The sequence below is a fragment of the Eucalyptus grandis genome, chromosome 3 (genome assembly GCF_016545825.1).
Source record: "Eucalyptus grandis isolate ANBG69807.140 chromosome 3, ASM1654582v1, whole genome shotgun sequence".
Classification (NCBI taxonomy): Eukaryota; Viridiplantae; Streptophyta; class Magnoliopsida; order Myrtales; family Myrtaceae; genus Eucalyptus; species Eucalyptus grandis.
Window position 1 is genome coordinate 48,415,765 of NC_052614.1, and position 23,144 is coordinate 48,438,908.

Sequence of the window (23,144 nt, forward strand, 5' to 3'; positions counted from 1 at the left end):
TTACTAGTAAGGTAAAGAGTGGAATTTAAGAGTAAATTATCGACTAATTTCCAAATTGATAATTTCAATATTAAGAGGAAGAAAATTCTTGAAGAAATAGGAGAATCTCATTTCGTTGCACATAATTTAGATGATGAAGTTAGCATACTACAAACTAAATTGTTTTTTTGTTAGAACCTTACTAAAAATAGTTCGTAAAACTGTGCCATGATTTCTCAAGATTTTATTCGGTATTATTTTCTTATCTTAGAATTCAAATCCCGTAGAGACCGACATGTCATTTCAAATAGATCTCCAGATTTCAAATGATGATCTATCAATGAAGTAACATAATGGAGACCTATTCAAGTTTGGTGGTTTGATCCGATTTCACCAATTCCATGAACAAAAGCTACTTGACATTGGTTCATGAATCTTTTGGAGCATCCTAAATTTCTTCAAATTTAACAATGTCCAAACAAATTTCAGTGGGTTGTAGACCGATCGGTTGATATTTTGATATCGTTTTATTCCACACCTGATAAAACAAACTTTTTCTTTGTCGTTCATTGCTGCAGGCTACTGAAGAGGTTTTGAGACAGCTGATATATGCTACAAGGAGGACTCAAGTAGTTGAAGATCAATGCTCGCTGATGGGAAGCTACAAGAAAATCGTTACCAAAGAAGAAAAAACGAAGAAATTGAATGGCATTCTAATTAATAAATTTAAGTAGGACGGTGTTATTTGTGATTGCAGCATCTGGAAGTTTCTTTTAGAAATGAAAATAATAGTGAATTTATTTGTTGGTAGTTTTTTTTTTTTTTGCTGAAATGATTGGCAAGAACTGTGAAATAACTTGTTTATGTGTAAGAACTAATTACCATGCTCAATTAGAAGGATGTTGCGAAAACAAATGATTGAACAATAAAATGAATTGAATAAGAAAACAAATTGATTAACAGATTTACGCAATTCAGTGGGTGTGACTACGTCCATGGAGAGAACAAAACAAAATTTCACTATAAATCAAACGATACAATATATATTATAATCACACTTTTCTATTATAAGGAATAGACAAATTAACTAACATTACTAAACAGATTTATGTTCTTTTTCTATTTCGGGAAACAGAATAACATAAAGACATGAATATTACCATGCATATCCTAATTGGCTAAATAGTGTCTAATTTTATTTTTTATTTTTTAGAAGAAAAAAGAATAGAAATCTATTTAATAACTTTTTTGTTATTGGGAGATTGCAGTGAGAGATTTTGAGAAGCTTGGGATGAGCTTTGTGCTCTGATAGAGAAGATGACGTGCGATTAGTCCTAAAAATGAGAGATTTCTTTTAAAAAGAATCTGCAACCATGAGCCTCCCTTTCCGCTCAATGGTGTTTTTTCAATTGAGCGTAACTCTGAACGCCATTTTAAAAGAAAGAAACCAGTTTCAGCTTTAAATTTATAAAACCAGATTGGTGTTTTCAAAAGAGGATGAGAAGAGGAAAGTGGAGGCTACTCTTTAAAGCAAAAGCAGCACTTGCTAGGTGGTCGGTGGAGTTTTTTGACCTTAGGGGTTTGCATGATTACTCTGCAGATCCTCTCTTTCTCGGAAATTCACCTTTGCTTTCCCCGGCGTTTCATGGCCTAGCACGACAAAGTTCGGATGGTGATTAAAGCGACATGTTGATGGAGTCAAATTTGTTGCCGATCATGTAAAGGTAATCGAATTGACTTGGGAATTTAAATAATTGCTCTGTATATTTACACATATAGACAAACGTCGAGGTGGAAGAAAGAGACTTCTTTAGGTAACATGGCATATGTTATATGACTCTCAAATGTTCGCGCTGGGCCACATTAATTTTGTACTGTCAAACATTAGATAGATGACTCCTATGGGTAATATGGCATTTCCTAATATTTAGGTCCGTCTAGTCCCACAAGTAGTTTTCTCCACAAGGATCACGGGTGGTGCCAGTAAATGTGTCAAATGAGATCGTACGGTAATATTTGTCCCCATCAAGGAAGTCAATTCCAAGACGTGATGTTTCAATGACAAAGATGCCCCAAAGGTGCCATTATCATAATGAAAATGGGCCCCAGCAATAGATTTTTTCTTGACAAATGACCGTGTAATTTTATGCAGTGTCATCATTGTTATTCGTCCCAACTTCAACGTACAAATTTTGAATGAACCCCAAATCTCTCTCTCTCTCTCTCTCTCTCTCTTCCATCCAAGCTGATATCATTACTAAAGGTGAAAGTCATAAATAATTCTAAATTACTATTTATTTCAATTTTTTATAAAAAATAAAACAATTATATTTATATTTATGTGATACATTTCCTTCAAATTTCTTCTTATAATACCTATGTGAGATATTTATTGTTGAAATTTGACAAATTACGAGCCAAATTAGGTCATCTTTATTCTTTCAACTATTTTATTCTCCCCTTTAAGGATTGATTATATCGAGAAAGGAGCAACACTATGGGAAGCACTAGACAAGGTCCGATGGCTTCGTAATACTCAAAAACACGTGGGATGGCGGGGTAAACCAAAGAAATACGTTGTCAATTCCAGTCTATAATCATTACTAAATTCATCACCATTCCTCTGATTATTATCCTTATTTGTTATGTTTAGAATTTTCTTCGCAAATACACCGCTAAGGAAACAATTACGAAGCTTAAATTTTTTAGGGCTTATTAAATACATTTAACTAGAGATGACAGCTGAGTTGGTTCGGCTTTGGGCATTTCACCGCAGAGATCTCAGGGTCGAAACTTTGCAACTGATAAACACGTCTTAAGTGGGGGGTCATGGTGGTGGAACTTGTGCTAGCTTCTCCCTAGGTATGGGTTAATTCCAAAAAAAAACACCAACTTTAGGTTAATGGACAAATCTGGCCAAAACTTTTTTTTGTCTCATAAAAAAACACAAACTTTAGGTCGAGGGACAAATCTGGCCTGAACTTTTTTTTGTCTCATAAAAAAGCACAAACTTTAGATTAAGTGACAATTTTGGCCCAAATTTTTTGTTTGGAAAAAAAAATCGTCAACTTTCACTTAAATCTAAATCGACCACCTTAACTTATATTCATTGATTGTCCTTAATCCATGTGCACTTGTTGACTAACACCATCCATTTTCTTCTTGTTTGAGCCATAGCTTGAAGAATAACAGTGAAACTATGCCATTTCCTATACTTCACTAGCAAGTAAAAAAATCTCGCGATTGAATTTCTCTCGCTAGATTTTATTGTTTTGTCGTAATATGAAACTGTAAATCACCGCCTGTCAAGAGAAACCATGGATGAGATCTACCAACCTCACAGCTAGAACATTTTCTCTTGAAATAAGGTTAACTTCAAATAGAAAGTTAATGGTAAGGGTTAGATTTTGAATATGAGTGAAAGTTTGTTATTTTTATGAGACAAAACAAAAATGGGGCCGAATTGTCACTTAATCTAAAGTTTGTGCTTTTTACGAGACAAAAGTTCGGGCGATTTGGCTAAAGTTTGTGCTTTTTTATGAGACAAAAAAAAGTTTTGGCCAAATTTGTCCATTGACCTAAAGTTGGTGCTTTTTTTTGGAATTAGCCCCCCTAGGTATTGCCATTTGGTCTGAGGTGCACTGCACAGTGTACAGGTTGTGGGTTGGCGATTAGCTTAAATGAAAGTCGGGCCCGGCGGATTCTGGGTCACCAAAAAAAAAAAAATCAAGACGAATATTAAATACGTTATACTATGATCAAATAGAAATGTTAACTTCAACTCATTGGTAATCTCCAAAATAAATTTTGATAGATTATTGAAGTATTTGGTGCTTCGAAACAATTAAATTACCATTAGAAAGTGGACTCGCGTAAAAGTTATTAATTTTCTAGTAACTTTAAAATTCAGAAAAAAAAACCGCAAATAAATGTCAGTAAATTCTCAAAATAAGCGGTGATTTCCAAACAATTGAATAAACGTTGGTAATTCAAATAAATATTAATAAAGCTAAACCTAGATGATAACTTAATCCATGAAAAATTGAAAAATCACCTAAATTAACATTAGTAATTTGCTACAAGAGTTGATAAGTTTATTATGATTGTTGTTGTAGCAAATAAATATTTGCAAGTCTTGGAACGGTCGCTAATTTTGAAACAATAAAATGAAAGTCAGTAACGGACTCAAATCAGAATTGGTATTTTTCTACAAAAGTCGGTAACCTTAATATGCCGCTAATTTACACGAGTAAATTCCCTTGCATGCACAGAAATTCCAATCGTTTAAGCTCTTTAAGTTCGAGTAAAAAGGATATTTTAATTCCACATCTCACTAGTGTTCTTCTAGTTTAAATGTAAATGGGAAGAAAATGCTCAAGGAATTGGAGAACCGGTTTCTATTATATGTAGTAAAGATAAAGAAGTTTATATAGTTTTCTAGATTAATTTTCTAATGAAAGATAGAAACAGAATAGTATTGTTTCCATTAGAACATCACTAAAAACATGTTGTAAGAATATGCCCTAGTTTCTCAAGATTTTACTTGGAAATTTTAATCCCCTATCTTATTTGCTATTAACGGAATTCAAGGTCCTTATTACTTTAGAAAAGATCCATGGTGATGACAAAAAGAAAATAAAATTTATAGAAATAGGTAATTGCAAAATTTGTTCATGGTAGCATTGGGCATCCAGCTAGCATGATCGATGACCACATTAGCTCCAAATTGGCCAAAATGATTAATTGGGCAAAGTGTCAAAATATTCATGATTAAATTGGTTAAAATGAAATTTCCTGACTGGATTGATATTCATATAATAGGTTATTGATTTTTTTGATAATTTTCCCAAAAATTGCTCAGCACCCAATCAAAGACCTTCATTTTCTATTTTGTTTTTTTTCTTTTTCATTGTCTCTTCTTTTTCTCTTCAAAATTACGTTTGTTATAAAATCGTTGTGTTTTTAATTAGAATGGTTAAAGACGATCGATCAACATGATTGGATTGGAAATTTAAAGAAATAGAAAGGAAATTAGGATGAACTCCTTGGTAAAAGAAAGTTAGAAGAAGCCATTGGACAGCTGAAGATGCTTGAGAAGTCACATGCAGTGTGTATGGATCTAACTAAAAGCCCTTATTTAAATACTAATCATAGTTTATTTAATCATATGATATATAAATAAATAAGGTTCAGTATCCAAACATGATTTTGTCTCCTAGGCCAAACCTCACGGCTTGCCCGGGTGGTCACTAGCAGCTTTTGTTTCATTCCCATTTGTTTTTGCACTTTGAATTGATCTAAATCCATTTTCTATGTTGTTAGATTCTTTTTCATGTTTTGTACACACTCACTCCATGTGTTCTTTGTTTGCTGGTGACGAAGAAGAAGAAGAATTTTAGACATATGCTAAATGTAAAAATGACAAATGAATGGTTATCATTAACACTCTTCAAAATTGGCATGTTTTCTCTATAAAAACCCACCTAACTTCGATTCAAATCAAGAATAACTCAACAAAAAAAAAAAATGATAAATCAATATGTCATATCATACCTCTTAATATCTTCTTAATCCTGTCGCCACAATACTATCTACTGTCTAAAAGAAATAAATTAACTTAAATTTTGGAAAGTACTCAACAAATGTACTCTTTGACGTTTGGCTTTGAAATGTTACTTGAAAAACTCAATGATAGTATATAATAAGGTAGCTCTTTCTTTCCACATGAACTGTTAAAACTAAAATCGCCAGTAACACCTTCAACTCCGCGGTAAATTAGCTGTCATCTTTGTTCTTTCAACTCTTTTGTTTTCCCCTTTATTGAAATATTATGGGGCACATTAGCAGCACTTCAAGAATGGATTTTATCGAAGAAGAAGCAACGCTTTGGGAAGCACAAAACACTGTCCGATATTATCATTATTCGTTATGTCTAGAATCTTCTTGCTAAATACACCACTGAAAAAACAGTTTATCAAGTTTATTTAACATATACATTAAATTAATTTATGTTTTCAATATTTGGGAGGCCTTATTAAATATGTTACAAAGATTCCGAGACCCCTATAGATTGATCGAGGCAAAATATTATATATGTTATACTTCAACTCATTTGTAAGCTCCAAATTTTTTTGATAAATTATTAAAATAGTTGGTACTTTGAAAATACGAAATAAATATTGGTAAATGAATTCAAGTAAGAGTTGTTAATTTTTCATATGAGCTGGTAATCTTAACGTGCAGATAACATCTACAAATAGTAAAATAAATAGTGATTTTGAAATAATTGAATAGATGTTGATAATTCAATCGAATAATAGTAAATTTCAAACTATATGATAACTTAATCTGTGAAAAGTTGGTAAACCACTCAAATTAACGTGCATCGCCGCTTGTCCGCGAGCACCGCGCCACCACCGCCGCGCCCCGGCTTGCCTGCAGCCCGCGCGTCTGCGATCCCCGGGCTGCGACCCCCTGCTGCAACTGTGACGACCCGACGCTCGCGCCACCTCCGCCCGGCGCCCAGCGCCCCTGCCTCTGCTCACCTGAGGCCGCGCTACCGTCCCCGACCCCAGCAGATCTGAGCCGGTCGCCGCGCCACTGTCGCCCTGCAGCCATCTGAAGCTCCGCCCCGCTGTCGCCCTGCAGCCGTCTGAAGCTCCGCCCCGCTGTCGCTGCCTCCGCGCCCTCCGCCTGAGCTTCTGTTCCGCCTCCGACTCTGTTCTGCTGCGTCTCCGCGAGCACCCTCGCCCTCCGCCGGTCTCTGCGCTCCTGCAGCTAGCCCCGACGCTAGCAGCCACGACCCAGCGCCGGCGCCCGCTGCTGCCTCTACTCGAAGCTGCGTCGCCGGTCCGCCTGAGCAGCACGCATCCGTTGCCGTCGCCCTTGCAGCTTTGAACCATTGCCCGTCGACGCCCACAACCAGCAGCCGAGCTCCCAGGCTCGCCTTTCGCCGCGCCGGTAGCCGCCCCTTCGCGCCTTGCTGCAGCCCCTGCGACGCCGGACTTCCCTGCTCGCTGCTCACCGTCTCCGCCCGTAGTCCGAACACCGTGCTCCGCTGCACCAGCCGCTGCTGCCGCCTCCGTCCGCCGCCGGTCCCGTCGCCAGAGCTCCGATGACCGTGCTCTACCACCCTAAGCAGCCCGCCGTGCACCGCCGCGCCACCGCCGCCAAGAAGTTCTAGAGAAGAAGAAGGTTTGGTCTTCGAAGCGGGTCGGGCGCGGGTCGTGAACCGGGTAGGGTTTTGAATAATTTGGGCCGGGTTGGGGCTGTCTTTGCATGTGGGTTTTATTTAAAAAAAAATGCCCAGGTTGGGCCTGCACATCAGGCCCAGCCCGGCTGGTTTCTGGTGGTTTGGGTCGCGCGGCCCGGCCCAGTCCGGGCTCGAGCCGCCTGGCCCGATCCCGGGCCATTTTCACCGAACCCGGTCGGACCCAACCCGGGGATCCGACCGGGTCGTTTTAATATATTATAATATTATAATATTAAAATAATATTTAAAAATAAAAAATATATTATTTAAAAATTAAAAATAAATTAAAACTCCATATTTTCAATTTTGCTCCTTTCCGTTTTCTTGTTTTATTTGTTTGCTGGATTTTTCCTTTTTTAATCTTCAACTATCTGTAGTTTACTTCTACTAGTGTTGGACCACGTGCGTCGTACATGAGCTGGTAATATTGGGCTATGATTTTTCCCCCAAGAGGACTTTGCCCTTGCCCTCCTATTGTTGACTCCTCTCGTTCTCCGTCCGCCTCCTCTTCGTCAACTTGAGAAGTTATAGTCTCCCTTCACTGAACCGTCCCAATTTGCTCTTTTCACAGAACGCTTCTCTTCTTCGGGTGAATACAGCTGAGAGGATCGGCCCACCGATGGGATCCAATGGAGTTCAGGCTCTAATCACCAACCTCGCCTTGACTGTAGCAAGAGTGTAAGTGCCCTAACTCCGCTTCTTTTCGATCTCTTGTTGACTGATAATGCACAATGAAACAAAATTTTGCTTCTGTAAATGTTTGATACAATTCAGCCTGCTTGTTCAGTTCACATTCCTTATTTTACGTCTCGTTCAGGTTACAAGTCTGTAATTTTTGTCTCACGAAATCGAGGAGAAGTAGGGACTCGGAGTCAACCACGAGAACGGACAATGGGTCTGGAGAAGAGGAGGAGGCGTTAAGGAGGGACTCTGAGTCAACCTCAAGAGCCGATAATCTGTCTTGCGAAGAGTATGATGTGTTCCTGAGTTTCCGGGGACCAGATACTCGCAATGGGTTCACCAATTGCCTCTACCATCGCTTGAGAGATGCTGGAATCCACGTTTTTGTTGACAACGAAGAACTCCGAGTCGGTAAAGAAATTAGTGGAGAGCTTTTGAAAGCACTTGACAAGTCTCGAATCTATATACCTATCTTCTCTAGGGGTTACGCTAATAGTTCATGGTGTCTCTGTGAGGTTGCGCATATGGTAGAATGCACCTCAACATCAGATGGAAAGAAAGAGATACTTCCCATCTTCTACGATGTGGATCCTGACGATGTTAAGCTTAAGACCAAGTTGTATAGTAAAGTCATGCCCAGGCACAAGAAGAAGTTTGGCTCCGATAATTTGAAGCAGTGGGAAAATGCCCTTGTTAAGGTTGCACATATAAAGGGATGGGATCTTAAAGGCAAAGGGTAAATTTCCTCAACTTTTTATGGTTAATATGCATAGTATTTACATTTCATTGAATGAAAGTTTGTCCCTCAAAATTTCCAGACATAAAGCATTTGGACATTTTTATTTAAGATTTGCTATAGAAGTTAATGAAAGCCAGAGAAAAACAACTGAGAACCCACAATAGAAATTGGAAAATGGCTGATTTTTTTAAAGCACAACAAATCGGGTCAAACCCAACCCAAACAAGGCAGTTTTCCAATTCATGTCGGGTTAAGCCAATATGACCCGACAGGTAAGACCAGCATTTTACTGAATCAATTATTTTACTTAACCGCATTACCCCAATAAGTATAGTGGAAATAGTGCGATTTTCTGTAGTTTTCACATCCTCTGGAAATCACAAATCTTGTGTAGTGACTAACTTGAGTGAAATTGTTGAATTAATATGAGTATTGCAATTTTAAAATTATACCAAGACGTGATTAGAATTTTTCCTAAAAAGAAGTGCATATTAACATTACAAAAGTGCACATGCGATGCATCTATGCAAAAATGGGACGTTCAAAAGATTTTACTAAACCTCCCTATTATGAAATATTAAATTATTATTTAATGAAATGAAATCGTTGACATAATATGAAGAAATCACATTGTGAAAAGAAAAAATATATATATTTTCAAGATTTATACGGAAGGGGTAATGTTAACTCAAAACCAATATCTACGGACAAGCGTCTCCATGCACAAGAAGTTCGGCCCTAGTGAATTGAAGCGGTGGAAGAAGGCTCTTGCAGAGGGAAATTTTCCTGCACTTTTTCTTTGGAAGAAGCTTTGTGTCCCCAAATTTTCATACTTATATCAATGTGGCATTACATTAGAAGGTAATGGAGTCTAGACTAAAACTGTGCTAGAGAACCCTACAAAAGGAAAATGAGGCGTGGGTGAAGGTGTACTTTTTTCAAACCCGCAAAAAACTTTGTAAAACCCAACCTGTACCCAAAAATTTCCAGTTCAACTAATTATAATGATTGATTTCCATTTGTTTAAGTTGTTGAAATAGCTGAGTTATGTATTCACATGTTCCCTGGAGTTCCGGAGTCTATGATGTCTTTGACTGAAATGAAATTTTCATGCTTTGCTAGCCAAGGAGAACAAATTGAATCGATCGTTGAGGTGGTTTGCCGTAACCTTAATACAAGACATGTGATTGTGACTGATAATTTGGTTGAAGATAATGCTCAGATGGAAGCCATAATGAAATTGTTGGATGTGGGCTCTAGTGGTGTACGTTTTGTTGGTATCCACGGCATGGGTGGTGTTGGAAAAACAACTCTTGCCAAAGTCATGTTCAACAAACTATCTTCTCACTTTGAACGTTGTAGTTTCCTTGAAGACGTTCGAGCATCATCCCAATCTCATGGTGGCCTTTTAGAATTGCAGAAAAAGCTCTTAATAGATTTGGCCGGTCATGGGATTGCTAACCAAATTAAAGATGTTGATGGTGGGATCAAGATGATCAAAAAATCACTGAGTAACAAAGAATTACTCATAGTTCTTGATGATATAGACAAGAAAGAGCAACTTGAAAAACTAGCAGCTGGAAAATCTGATTGGTTTTGTTGTTACGGTAGCAGAATCATTATCACAACTAGGGACAAAAGCATTCTGATGACTCAAGTGGGCTCATCCAATAAAGAGATCCTCAACCAACCCAAAGAAATTTCATGTTATGAAGTTCAGGGAATGAGATTTGATTTAGCACTTCATCTATTTTATAAGCATGCATTCAAAAGTGACTATGTTGTGGAAGAATATGATGCTTGTTCAAGCGAAATTGTTCGTGCAGTGGGCATGCTTCCTTTAGCCATCGTGGTGATAGGGTCCAATCTTTTTGACTGGGGCAAAGATTTGGGGCATTTGGATAAAAGAGAAATATGGGACGAGACGCTCAAGAAGTTAAAGGAAGGTCCTTTTGAGGATGTCCGAGATACATTAATGATAAGTTATGAACGATTAGAGGATAAGCACCAAGAAGTATTTTTGGATATAGCCTGCTTTTTCATTAATACCGACAGAACATATCCAGTTATCATGTGGAAGGATTGGGGATACTTTCCTCTCATTGCAATGAGGGTTCTCTCTCAAAGGTCCTTGATCAAAATTAGAGATGATAATAGATTTTGGATGCATGACCAAGTTCGTGACTTTGGAAGGTACATTGTTCGTCAAGTATATCCTCACAAGTTTTGTAGGGTGTGGATACGTGAGGATGCCCTGAAACTATTGAAGGGAAAAAAGGTAAATAGAACTGCACATGTTTGAAAATATTTGGTCCAAGAAATTCTTTGAAATTTTCTTTCCCATTTAAAGCAGCAATTTGGTTAAATATGCATTCATTAGATAACTTTGTTTAACATCGCTTTGTCTTGCGGGGGTTGCGTCTCTCTGTCAAACCTTCTGGTCAAAGGTCTCAAAGTTAAAAGAGAGCCAAAAGAGATTGCCTGACAGTTGGCTTTATTTTCTTGTATCTAGTTTATACAGTTTACGTGTGATCCAAGTAAAATGAAAAAAAATTGCTTAATCAAGAATTTTAAAATTATTTTCAACCCCGATTATTTAGAACAATCTAATAAGAGGTTGAATTAATATGCAAATTATATTTCCCGAAAAGTAGAAACTCGAAAATATGATACATTTAAACTCGAAGACTAGATTATGTAAAAGAGGAGGAAACCACTACTTGTTGGGAAAAAGAGTGCCATTGTTCTGGAAAGTTTATGTGGCAAGCCCAACTATTGGCGAAACTGTTTGACCGTGCTTCTAGGTCCTCTCTTTTCTGGCTCTGTACCATATGCCGCATGCTCAATATTGTGTCTGCCATATGCAGAGGAATGAAGATATGGTGGCATTAAGCCTGACTTTCGATGGCTGCAGCCGCAGCATTGCATGTGAAGAATTAGCTGCTCTACCAAATCTAAGATTCCTTCGAGCAAAAGGCATTAATTTCTTTGGCAACTTTAAGAATCTTCTTTCGGAGTTAAGATGGTTTTCTTGGGAAATTACACAAATGGAATTTTATGAGGGGAGTTTTCATTTTGCTAATTTGGTTGTGCTAGACCTTTCAAGGAGCAATATCAGAGACGACTGGGATGGGTGGAGCCATATCCAGGTATGATATGCCTTACTCTATTCATCTTTATTCAATCTTTATGGATCATTCAATGCATCGTGCACATCAGTGGTGTGCTCCCCTGATCTAATTTTTTTTATGTTAGTCTAACATCTAAAATCGACTTTAACCAAGTAAACACATTTGAAAAGAAAGAAGAGGAAGCTATACGATAACATGGCATCGGTACATCATCCCAGTAAATGATATCACAAGCAGAATACCATCGTTGTTCTATATTTCCCCCATTCACTACAGACTGCCTTAGTAATCGAGCCACGGATAAATATGATACCGCACAATCCGTACTAGCACAAATCAGCACCTGTGCTCACCAGTCCATGTTACTATCCAAGCATCCGCCATCGCCTTGTTTCTTGTTTTTTAGGAGTTCAAAACTCGCCTACTTCGGAGTTTGAACTTTGGATGCTTCATGGTTAGTCTGAAGACCTTTAGTTGAAATTTAGACGGCCTTCACCTTTTCTTAAGAAGGGAAGAGCTGGCATTGGTGTTCCTTTGGTTCAGCCTTGCACGATGCATCTCTTTTTCTACGACAATTTCAACACTTGATCACCACCCAGTATTGCAACATCTAAATTTTCTTTCATGACGATTTACAATATCTTTTTTTTTTTTTTTTTTTTTTTGTAACTTAATTACGACTCTATGTTGAGAAGATATGCGAATGAGGGTTATATAGAAGTGCCACGTTCTCGTATAGTTGATAGACTCAAAATATAGTTCCACGAATAACGTTTTCAAAACCATGGAAAGATTCAAACTTCAAGGTCTATTTACAAGCAAATTTCCATAAAATCATTGCCGAAACAAAAACTCGTTCGTGCGTTGTAAACCTGAACGATAGATGGCAGATTTGAAATATCATTGATAGGTAAGAATTGATTGGCAACTTTTTAGTTCGATTAATTATCAACAAAATAACAATTTTACCATCATCAAACCTAATAACGGATTGCCAATTGTTTTTTAATATTACAAGTGATCCCCTTCATTAATTAGTAGATAACGGATCGCATAGACACTTTACTAATAGTGTCGTTTAACTATTCTAACTTGCAAACAAAATATTATTTACAATGGCAAATAGTTAGTTGATTATGACCGTCACTTTGATTTTACTTAGTACCGAGTTTTATTTTTCATTAACATACAAATAAAATAATTAACATATAAGTTTGAAATAGCCTTGTAACTACGAAAGCTTTGACAAACGAGCACGTTTTTCAGCTAGTAAACTACAAATTGCTTACATATTTTACTAGTAGTATTGGTTCCCGGCTGTAACTTATGAACAAAAAACCTATTCTTTTACTATGAATTCATAGTAGATTATTAAATTTATTTCAATTTTACAAGTACCGACGCTTATAAGTCAGTAAAAGACTAACGAAATAATCGATTTGCCACGCTTGCCCTTGTATATCATAAACAGCCTTTTGATTTTTCACAAATGAGCAGGTTTTCCACTTGTAGAGTATGGATTGATTGCTTATATACTTTACTAGTAGTAATGGTTGCCATTGAAATTTTTACGAATAAACTGTTTTAACACAATAAATCTCTAGTAGGCTATGAATTTCACTACAATTTACTATTTCACCAATAAGAATGAGAATAATTACTTACATAAAGAATCTTGGTTGATTGATGTGTTTCATTCTTTTCAATTCCATATTTTCATTTTTTTGCAGATGACAGAAAAATTAAAAGTTCTAGATTTAACGGATTGCACAAAGTTGCGGAGGACACCCGACTTTTCTAATTTCACATCTTTGGAGACGTTAGTACTTGCTCGGTGTTCTAACTTATTAACAATTCACCCCTCCATTTCTAAGCTTCAACTCTTAGAGACTTTGAATATCAAAGGATGCAGTTCTCTTGGGGAGTTGCCTGAAGAAGTCTGTTCTCTACAATCTTTGAAGCAAATTGTCATGCCCCAAAATTTTCAACTCTTGAAGCTTCCGGAAAGAATTGGTAATTTGAAATCTTTGTCTAGTTTTGTATTAAACGAGCACCCTAAAATCTGCCAACTTCCAGACTCAATTGGAGGGATGGCGAATCTTACATACTTATCTTTACATGGGTGTGTGGGGATAAAGGAACTTCCAAGTTCAATTGGGGAGTTAAAAATGTTGGTAGAGTTGCAAATATCAACGTTAGGCATAGTTGAACTACCCAATTCTATCGGAAACTTAAAGAAACTTCGAATGCTGACGTTATGTAGAACGAAGATAAATGAGTTTCCTCATACTATTGGAGGACTAGAGATGCTTGAAATTTTAAATGCCCATAGATCTTGGGATTTGACAGATAAAAATTTGGAGGAAATTGGGAAGCTATTCCATTTGACAACGTTGAACTTAGCATTTACTAGTGTTTCTAGATTGCCTCCAGAGATTAGTCGCCTCCATCTCCAAAGACTTGAAGTGGGTTCGATTGAGCTTCAACAAGTGCCTGCTCTTCCAGCAAGTTTGAAATTCCTTGCGGTTCAAGCTCTAGACTTCTCTCTTGTCCCTCAACCCTCAAGCATCACCGATTTAGAACATCTAGAATTACAAAGATTCAGCAATTCAACAAAGATACCTCGCTCTACTTGGCAAGACTATCATTCAAAAGTTGAAGGAGCTATGCTGAGAGAGCAACCGTCCTATCAGCTTCCATCTCGTTTGTTGGCCTTGAAACTCAGGGGTATCAGTCCACTGCCACATTTTTCCAACTTAATCAATTTGACAGTTCTGCATGTAATTGACTGTGCAATATCACACCTACCTATCAATCCAGGCCTAACACATTTGAGGGAACTGTTCATACGTAGATGTAAATCCCTTGAGAAAATACCTGGTCTATCACTCTTAAGGAGTCTGGAGCGCTTGGAACTGAAGGGCTTGAATAGGCTAGTTGAGATTCAAGGTTTGTCGGAACTGGAATCTTTGCAGTATCTCATTCTTTCCAGCTGTGATCTTATAGGACAGTTACCCAACTTATCCAAGTTGGGTAAGCTACAACACTTGGAGCTAGAAGCTTGTCCAAATGTAAGAGCCATTGAAGGCATCGAGGGCTTAGAAAGCTGGGTGTTGGATAGTCATGGCCGCACTATCCTGGAAAGATTATTAGATGTCTCAAGATCAACTTGGCTTTCCCATAGGTTACCTATGTACGATGTGTTCCTGAGTTTTAGGGGACGAGACAGTCGTTTCAGCATTGTCAATTTCCTTCACTATGAGATGTTACAAGATCGAATTTCCGTTCATAGTGATGACGATGATTCAAGGTCCAATGAAAGGATTGGAGAAGAGATTCTACAAGCACTCGCTAACTCCAATATCTATATACCCGTCTTCTCTAGAAACTATGCTTCCAGTTATTGGTGTCTTCGCAAACTTACCCAGATGGTAAAATGCACAACAGAATCAAGGGGGAAAAGAAGAATCCTCCCCATGTTCTACGATGTGGAGATTGATGATGTTAAGCTTGAAACTGATTTATATAAAAGCGACCTAGACAAGCACCAGACGAACTTCGACCACAGTGAAGTGAAGGCATGGAAAGAGGCCCTAATTGAGGTCGCAGCAATGAGGGGGTTCATCTTGAGAAATAACAGGTAATTTTGCTATTTCGCCACTAAATCACGAGCTAAATAAGTCATTCAATTGAACTTTCCGGACACAGAGAATTTCAAAGTTACTGCAATTTAACTCTTTCGCATGCAGAGTTGTCCACTCAAGCAAATTTGTAAGAAGCAGATCCTTCTAATTTGTAATATCTAGAGGAACTCTATGGTCCAACTGAACAAAATTGCATACTAGTACAGCCGCACAAATTTTTTTTTTCTATTGTTTTGTTGTCTGATAAATCAAATCAATAATTAGATTATCATTTTGAGTGAAAAACCACCACAGGTGTCATAACTTTCGAAATGATTACTTGAGTGCCACATAACTTTTCAATTGATCACTTAAGTGCCGTAACTTTTAAAAAATGTTCACCATAAATGCTATGTCACATTGGATTTTCGGCACTCCTGTGAACGTTTTTTTTTTTTTTTTTTTTAAATTGACACTTAAATGATTCAGGAAAAGTTATGACGCTTAAGTAAATTTTTTTTAGAAGTTATGGTACTCAAGTAAACATCATATGAAAGTTATAGTATTTATGGTGTTCTTATTCATCATTTTGATATCCTTTAGATTTCTGTCTATCCAACTAAAATGAGCTGTCCTTCAATTGTGCACTGCTGCAGCTACGAAGAAGTACTTCGATTGGTTACTGAAGAGATTTATAAGGCAAGGAAATTGTTAGATGTTGACTCTTGAAGCCTTCTTTTGGTCGGTTGTCAAAGAAAAGGTGAATGTGTTTGCTATTAATGTAATGAAATTCTCCCCCACTCCATTCTGATTCTATTGTTTGGAGGATCTAGATATTTCATTTGGTAATGAAATTGGTTTGCGATGCTAATGCTTAGGTGCATTATTTACAAGGTGAGCATATATGTATGACGAGTATATCAGTGAAGTCCCATGTTTTACTAGAGGGTTAAGCTTATACGTCAGTGTGCACAAGGGTGCTGGACAATAATAGAAAATGAGCTTCCATACACTGTTGGGAAAATTTGAATCGCTGGTAGAGTTGGCCTGTCAACTGTTAAACATAGTTGATCTACCTGATTTAAATGGAAATCTAAAAAGAACTGAAACTAACCAGAATGGACTTTTCATCCATAAGAATGTTGTCCAATGCTATTGGACTACTATAAATGATTGAGGGGTTAGGTGCTAGAAAATGAGTCTGACGGTTGAAATTTTTGGTGAAATTAGGTGACTATTCAAACTGTTCGAGGACTTTGGGCATAACACTCATCGAAGTTGCTTATGGATTCCCCACGATGATCTATTCTCTCTCCCATGTCCATAAACTTTTTTTCTGGGTGCAATGGAATTTGACAGCCACCCCAAGCTTCTTCAATCCGTCTTTTGTTTTGATGCATACCGGTTTGTTCATGGCCTCATGAAAATGGTTAATTTAGATTTTATGGACAGATCTGACATTTCCTTTGACCAATATCTAACAGCTTCCATGTACTTTGTCATTCTTGCCACTTTGGCTTAAGAAATATTGCTTTTTTTCAATCTTGAAAAACTCTTTGGTTCTCGAAGTTCATGAAACTCAGAAGCATTAGTCCATTGCCAAACTTTTGAAACATAATGAATTTGGCAGAATTATGTCCTTGGACGTCCAATGTCAAAGCTTACCTGTCTCTCCAGAACTAACACATTTGAGGGGACTGAAAAGAATTAGATTTGAATTCCTTGAGAACATACCCTGTCGTCTCTCTTGAAGAGTCTACCATGCTTGAATAGGCTCGTTGAGATTCGAGGTTTGTTCAAACTGGAATTTCCTTTAGTCTTTTTTTGGCAATTTTAGTTTTTCTTTTTCTGATGTGGTGCTCACGTACGCCACATCATCGCCACTTGTCCGGGAAAACATTGATAATGCGATGCAAGCCACCATGTAGAATAGCTATCTTCGATAGAAAGGTTATATGTGTCCCACTTGATGGGTTTTTCATTTGTGGGGCTAAATGAAGCCTATCCGCCCATATTGAGCCAAAACTGACCCATAAGGGAAGGGCTCATAAGAGGAAGGAATAGTTATTTTTTGTATAAATATGTAAAATGAGGAATGTTAAGAATAGAATAAAAACAATACGTTCTTTTCCTTCCCTTGAGATAATAGTATACTCCTTCTTGAGGAACGGAATTTCAAGGCTTCAATCAATTCCTCTGAGACTATAACAAGTACTTAATTTGTGACAAACAAGATATGTCCATTTTCGTAATATACCTTTTGATTGGTGTTATATGTTTCTAAGCATATATCTGCATTTGTTTTTGGTATTCAATCGTTTGAGTATCGATTCGTCTTTCAAAAATCCATTTTCAACATTGGTATCACAGCAATGTTGTTCATGTTTCTCTATCATTGTTGACATTTATAATTTATTTTTGATCGAAATTTTGAGAAACGTCGCTGTCTGACTTTCGGAGATGGAAATCCCGACACCCACGTACTATTCACCCCTCCCTTTTTATTTTTCGTGAGTCAAAACTCATTTTTGAAAGTACAAGGTCATAGTTTTTGTCGAGACGAGAAAAACAACGGGTGGCTCACCACTAGGGGCCTCCGGACGCGCCCCCACGCGCAGCCAGAAGGAGTGGAGTCGTCAACTTGTGCACAGCATGCGTGCACGGTAAACCACAAGCACATGCACTGCATATGCGCGGTAACCGCACGTGCATGCTCGGCATGCGTGCGGCAACCGCTGGTGCATGCATGGTACGTGCGCTACATAAGTTTACTCTTTTGCCCCTATTTTTATTACATTATTACCGTTTTGCCCTTGTCTGTTTATTTTTACAATTATGCCCTTATTTTTTTTTATCAATATAATTGTTTTGCCCCCTCACAGACCTAGCTGACCTATTAACCCAACCCTGTCATCCATTGACCAACGTTGATCATTGACCTACCATTGACCAGCATTGATTGTTGATCGATGTTGACCATTGACCGTTTCCCAAAAGAAAAAAAAAATGGAAAATGTGTTTTTCAATTTTGTTCGTTGTGGATTATATGTAACCTCTTTTGTTCTGCATTTGTTGTAGGAATAATGACCGTTTCCCGAGAATAGACAAACAAAAGGCAATACTTAAAGGGCAAAAAATAAAATTAGCTAATTATCGGTGGAACGATAGTGATGTAGTATCACACATGATCATGGTCAACCAAATAATACAATGGATCATCTGAAATGGTTATCTTATGCTAAATTTTCAGAAGGTGCCAGCTCTAATGAACACTCTTCCATCAGAATGGTAAGTAGTGTTAGATCGTCAATGGGAGGTCAATGTGGTTTCGGATTATAAAAAACTTGCAGTGGCTTTTGTGAGAAAATACTATAGAATTGAGGCAACAAAGACTTCAACCGTCGAGTTGAGTGTTACTTGGTGCAAAATGAGTGCACCTTGGAGGAGCCATAAGGGCTTTCCAAAGGTCTTTCAATGGTTGCCCAATGTGCTTTTAGAATTCTTAGAATAATTTACTAACAGATTAGGTTAAACTTTCCCAGTTTATGAGATATATAAGTATCTTTGAATTTATTTATTGTTTTTCTTAAATTGGTTTGAGATGTTTTAGGTATAAATATATATATATATATATATATATATATATATTTTATATTGATGTTGATATGTTTCCTCTGAATATATTACTTCATGTAAATGGCATGCTTAGTTAATGAAAGTTCAATATTATCTACTGTTGTAAACTATTATATTAATTTACAATTATTTGTGGGAAGTTCAAGAAAGTTTTAGTGACTTTGGTGAAGTTATTTTTACATAAGTGATTATATTAATAATAATTTCAATTAAGATTTTTGGATGATGATTGGAAACAATAGTGATTTTTTGATTTTGAAACCTTATTTAAAATTATTTATTAATATGATTAGTTCATGCAAAATAGATACATAAATTATAGGCATTAATAATTTGTGCATGTATATCTAATATGTTCAAAACCAATGGCTTCAGCAACTACGAGCATAGTCGTTGAGTTGAACAAATGAGAGAAATTGAACAGTGAGAATTATGAGATATTAAATATGAAAATTCAATATATGCTAGAAAAGTAATAAGCACTAAAGCTTTTAATCAAGTTATGGAAGAACTTGAGGATGCTATACACCACATTGAGCTAGTAAAGGATTGCCTCATGATGTTTGAGCAGGAAACGGATATTTGTTGTGTTGGTTTTAGCTTAGAATGGGCTTCAAGCTCCAAGTGCAAGCGTGTTGATTCGTTCGAAAGGTGAAAATATAAAGGATCGAGTTATTCAAGTAAGAAACTAAGAGTTGACCAATATAAGAGAGAAAAATGTCCTTGAGTGAAGATAATTTTAATGGTAAAGTGTTACAACTATAGTTAGAAGGATCACTATGCTTGCGACTGCTGTTAGCCAAATAAGATAAACACCCATTGTATTCTTAAGAACTTTACTTATGTATCAAATTCTGTATTATTAACTAAATCTAATCCTTTGTGAACTATAGATTCAGGAGCAATAGGCCACATAGCGAATGATAGAAAATCCTTCGTGGAATTCCGACAAGTACTGATTGGAACAAAATGAATCTATATAGAAAACAACTCTAAAGTTGAAATAAAATGAATTAGCACCTAACAATTAAATATGCGTGATAGACGTACTTGGTTAGTACATTATATATTATATGCTATGAAGATTTGTTGGAATTTAGTATCTGTGTTAATGTTGATTAAACTTGGTTTTGATAGGGCTAGTAAGAGCACCTAGAAGGAGGTGAATAGGTGATCAAAGAAGTTTTTGCAAAACTTAACAGATTAATTCGTCTTCCAAGAATAAAAGACTAAAGAAGTAAAATACTATAAACAGTTATATAAAACTACGAATTAAAGTAAAGAAAATAGGGAAAGTGAAATGAAACACAAGGTTTATAGTAGTTTGGCTTAGACCAAGACTAGGCCACTCTCCTGCACTGATAGCCTACTGGCTGGATTTTACTAAGAACCAAAAGAGATTTTACAGCCTTTGGTCCTTGATTCCATAGTGTAGAACTTCTACTACACTTCCTCAAGGTCTCACAAGTATTTAGTCTCTCTTTTGAGTACAGTTAAGCTCAACAAATGAAATAGCAAAGAACTAGGAGCTTTAGCTTTTGAAAATTTTCTTTCACACACACACTCGAATAACTTGAGTGTTCTCCTTATATATTTCTCCATGTCTACACAACCGTTGGCACTTTCCAAAGGAGTTATTCTAATCTACCCGTTGGACAGAATTAATTAGGAAGATCTCGAGTTATTAAAGGAATGTGATGATAGCCCACTAATCCTGCTTGCCCATATAATCAGGATCTATATTTCCATATGTTTCTATAAGTAGAACTTTCCAAGTATACTTCTCCAATCAACAGATCTAATTATCCAAATTGATTTCAATAGGAATAACTAATCAAGAGATGCTATTTCCAGCCGTGAGATTTTCTTCAACTGTACGAACCAAATCCTTAAAGATATACTTGCATCTGCACAAGTCTTCTTCATCGGTCTTGAAACTATCAGTGAGAGTAGACTTTAAATCTTGAGTCTGGAGGTCTTCATACTTTGATGATAGAGTCTGCAAGTCTTCAGACTAGACTGATGGAAACGTTTCGTCAACTTCAAAACAAATAAGAAAGTTTTCTCCAACAATCTCCTCATTTTTGATGATGACAAAACTTTCCCGCAGATTTGAACACTTTTGTCCAACAAAACAACACTTAAGCAAACCAGAATATCTCATAAAAGATAAGTAGATTAGGATATGGATAGTAGTGATTTTGCAACCACAAAAACATGTTAGTCTTGTAAAACGACTATCCTTTCCATAATCATTAACATAGCTTAAGTTACTGCAAGTATCAAAAGATCAAATCAAACAGTCTAAAGCACAACCAAACAAAAGATAAGTCCTCCAAAAATCCAAAATAATCCAAAAATTCAAACCAAAGTCAAATCTGCATCAAACTTCTCCCCCTTTTGTCAACAAGAAAAAGTGGAGAACGAATAAAAAGTTGGTTGAAAATAGAGTTAGAATCATGGTTGTTTTGGAAGGCGAACAAGCTCGAACTCTCCCATAGAATTCACTGTCTTCTCAAGCCTTGCAAAACTTTGCTTTAGTGACTGGAAATCTTCACCCTGCACAGTAGACTGCCCTTGATTCTTCAGGGCTTGTAACTGATCATGCAAAGACACTGAAGTGGCCATGAAAGTGTTCTTGAGATCCTGCATCTCATACCCCATAGCATATTACTGTTCCCTTACATCCAATAGAATCTCTAGTAGTCTAAAAAAATCTATTGTTTGATCTATGGCAGCACTAGGTCCAGCCGAGTCGATTCCAGGGGTTTTGAGAATGGATGGAACTTCAGCAGATTTGTCCATCATGACTATGAGTGGATGCTTTTGGATAATGAGAGGCATATACATCCTCTGGATCTGCTGCAGAATGACTCACATCACTAGTAAAGATAGGTGAAGAAATATCTTGTTATATTTCTTCTTGATCAACTTCAGCTTCAGAGTGATGCGTGTCAGTAGTTCCAACTCCTGCCATCTCAGAATCATTGGACAAGGAGACAGCCAAAGTTGGCTCAAAATAGTCCTCTTGATCATGGTCTCTCTCTTCTTCTCCTTCTTGTCCTATTTCTTCTCCTCTTTTTGCTTCTTCTTCCTCTCCTCTTCTTTCCTCTTCTCCTTCCTCTCTTCTTTCTCCCTCTGTCCTCCTCTGTTCTTCATCTTCTTTCTCTGTCTCTTCTCTCTTTTTCTCCTTCTTCTAACTCTTCTCGAGTCTCTTGAAAGCTGACAAAACTCTTCAAATTTCTTAAGGCTGAAAGAGTCATTTCATCATCATCTTCTTCATCCTGCATGATACGAATTCTCTTCTTCTTCTTTGGCCAGTCATGGGCTCTTTGCATTTCCTTTTGGCTATAGCGAGTCTTGTTTTGCTTTAACGGGAGACTTCTCTTTCATGCGCTCTAACATCTTGTTCAGCTCTTTCAAACGCATCTTTGTGATCATTTTAAATCTAATCACCATTGAAGAGATGCTTGTCAAACATAATAGAGCAAATATGTGAATTTTAAAATGTCTAAAAAGGCGTGTGATAAGAGCAGAGTAAGGGAGTTGTCCCTTATCCTTTACCACTGTCCTATACATGTGAAACATGATGGTGTGAGGCAGAGAGAATCTGAATCTAGCATTGATGGCATACATCAATTTCACTTCAGACCGAGAGACATTAGTCTTGGATGTCAACTTTGGATAAATGCAGTTGATTACGATCTTGTGCAGTAAGCTGTTGGAGGCATTCATCTTAGAGTAGGAAATTTTGCCTTTAGCATCTCGATCCTTCACCAATGACAGAGTAGCATGAGGAATGGACACGCTAATTGGTTGAAAACTCGCTCTTTCCACCCCAATTATGTCAGCCAATGTGTCCATATTCACCAAAAAAAATTTATCCCTCATTGTGAAAGAGAAACTGTTTGCATCCATGAAAGATAAGTTCGAGTAAAAGTAAGCTGTGAGTTTAGGATAAGTTAGGGGTGAGCGCGGTTCCCAGGTAGAACCGGGAACCGAGGTTCTGATTCGGTTCCTGGTTCTAAAGGGACCGATTCCAGTTCTCGGTTCCCTTTTTTTGGGAACTGGCGGTTTCGGTTCCAGTGGGATAGGAACCGGAA

At 37.2% G+C, this 23,144-nt stretch overlaps 3 protein-coding genes across 3 annotated transcripts; 2 read left to right on the top strand and 1 right to left on the bottom strand.

Annotated features, from left to right (window-relative positions):
- Nucleotides 1-6,535: 6,535 nt before the first annotated feature.
- LOC120291900 (alanine and glycine-rich protein-like) lies at nucleotides 6,536-7,391 on the bottom strand. The gene is made up of 2 exons (XM_039309703.1): nucleotides 7,352-7,391; nucleotides 6,536-7,251 (listed from the first exon to the last, which is right to left on the bottom strand). Exons 1-2 carry the CDS (start codon nucleotides 7,389-7,391, stop codon nucleotides 6,536-6,538), a joined length of 756 nt encoding a protein of 251 aa, XP_039165637.1.
- Nucleotides 7,392-7,642: 251 nt separating this feature from the next.
- LOC120291901 (TMV resistance protein N-like) lies at nucleotides 7,643-10,300 on the top strand. The gene is made up of 5 exons (XM_039309704.1): nucleotides 7,643-7,652; nucleotides 7,803-7,909; nucleotides 8,049-8,648; nucleotides 9,774-10,249; nucleotides 10,284-10,300. The coding sequence occupies exons 2-5, from the start codon at nucleotides 7,851-7,853 to the stop codon at nucleotides 10,298-10,300; spliced, it is 1,152 nt and encodes a 383-aa protein (XP_039165638.1). The 5' UTR covers nucleotides 7,643-7,652; nucleotides 7,803-7,850.
- On the top strand, nucleotides 10,270-16,276 carry LOC104433249 (TMV resistance protein N-like). Its single transcript, XM_018869010.2, has 4 exons — nucleotides 10,270-10,929; nucleotides 11,519-11,800; nucleotides 13,513-15,422; nucleotides 16,062-16,276. Exons 1-4 carry the CDS (start codon nucleotides 10,300-10,302, stop codon nucleotides 16,132-16,134), a joined length of 2,895 nt encoding a protein of 964 aa, XP_018724555.2. The 5' UTR covers nucleotides 10,270-10,299; the 3' UTR covers nucleotides 16,135-16,276.
- Nucleotides 16,277-23,144: the final 6,868 nt, after the last annotated feature.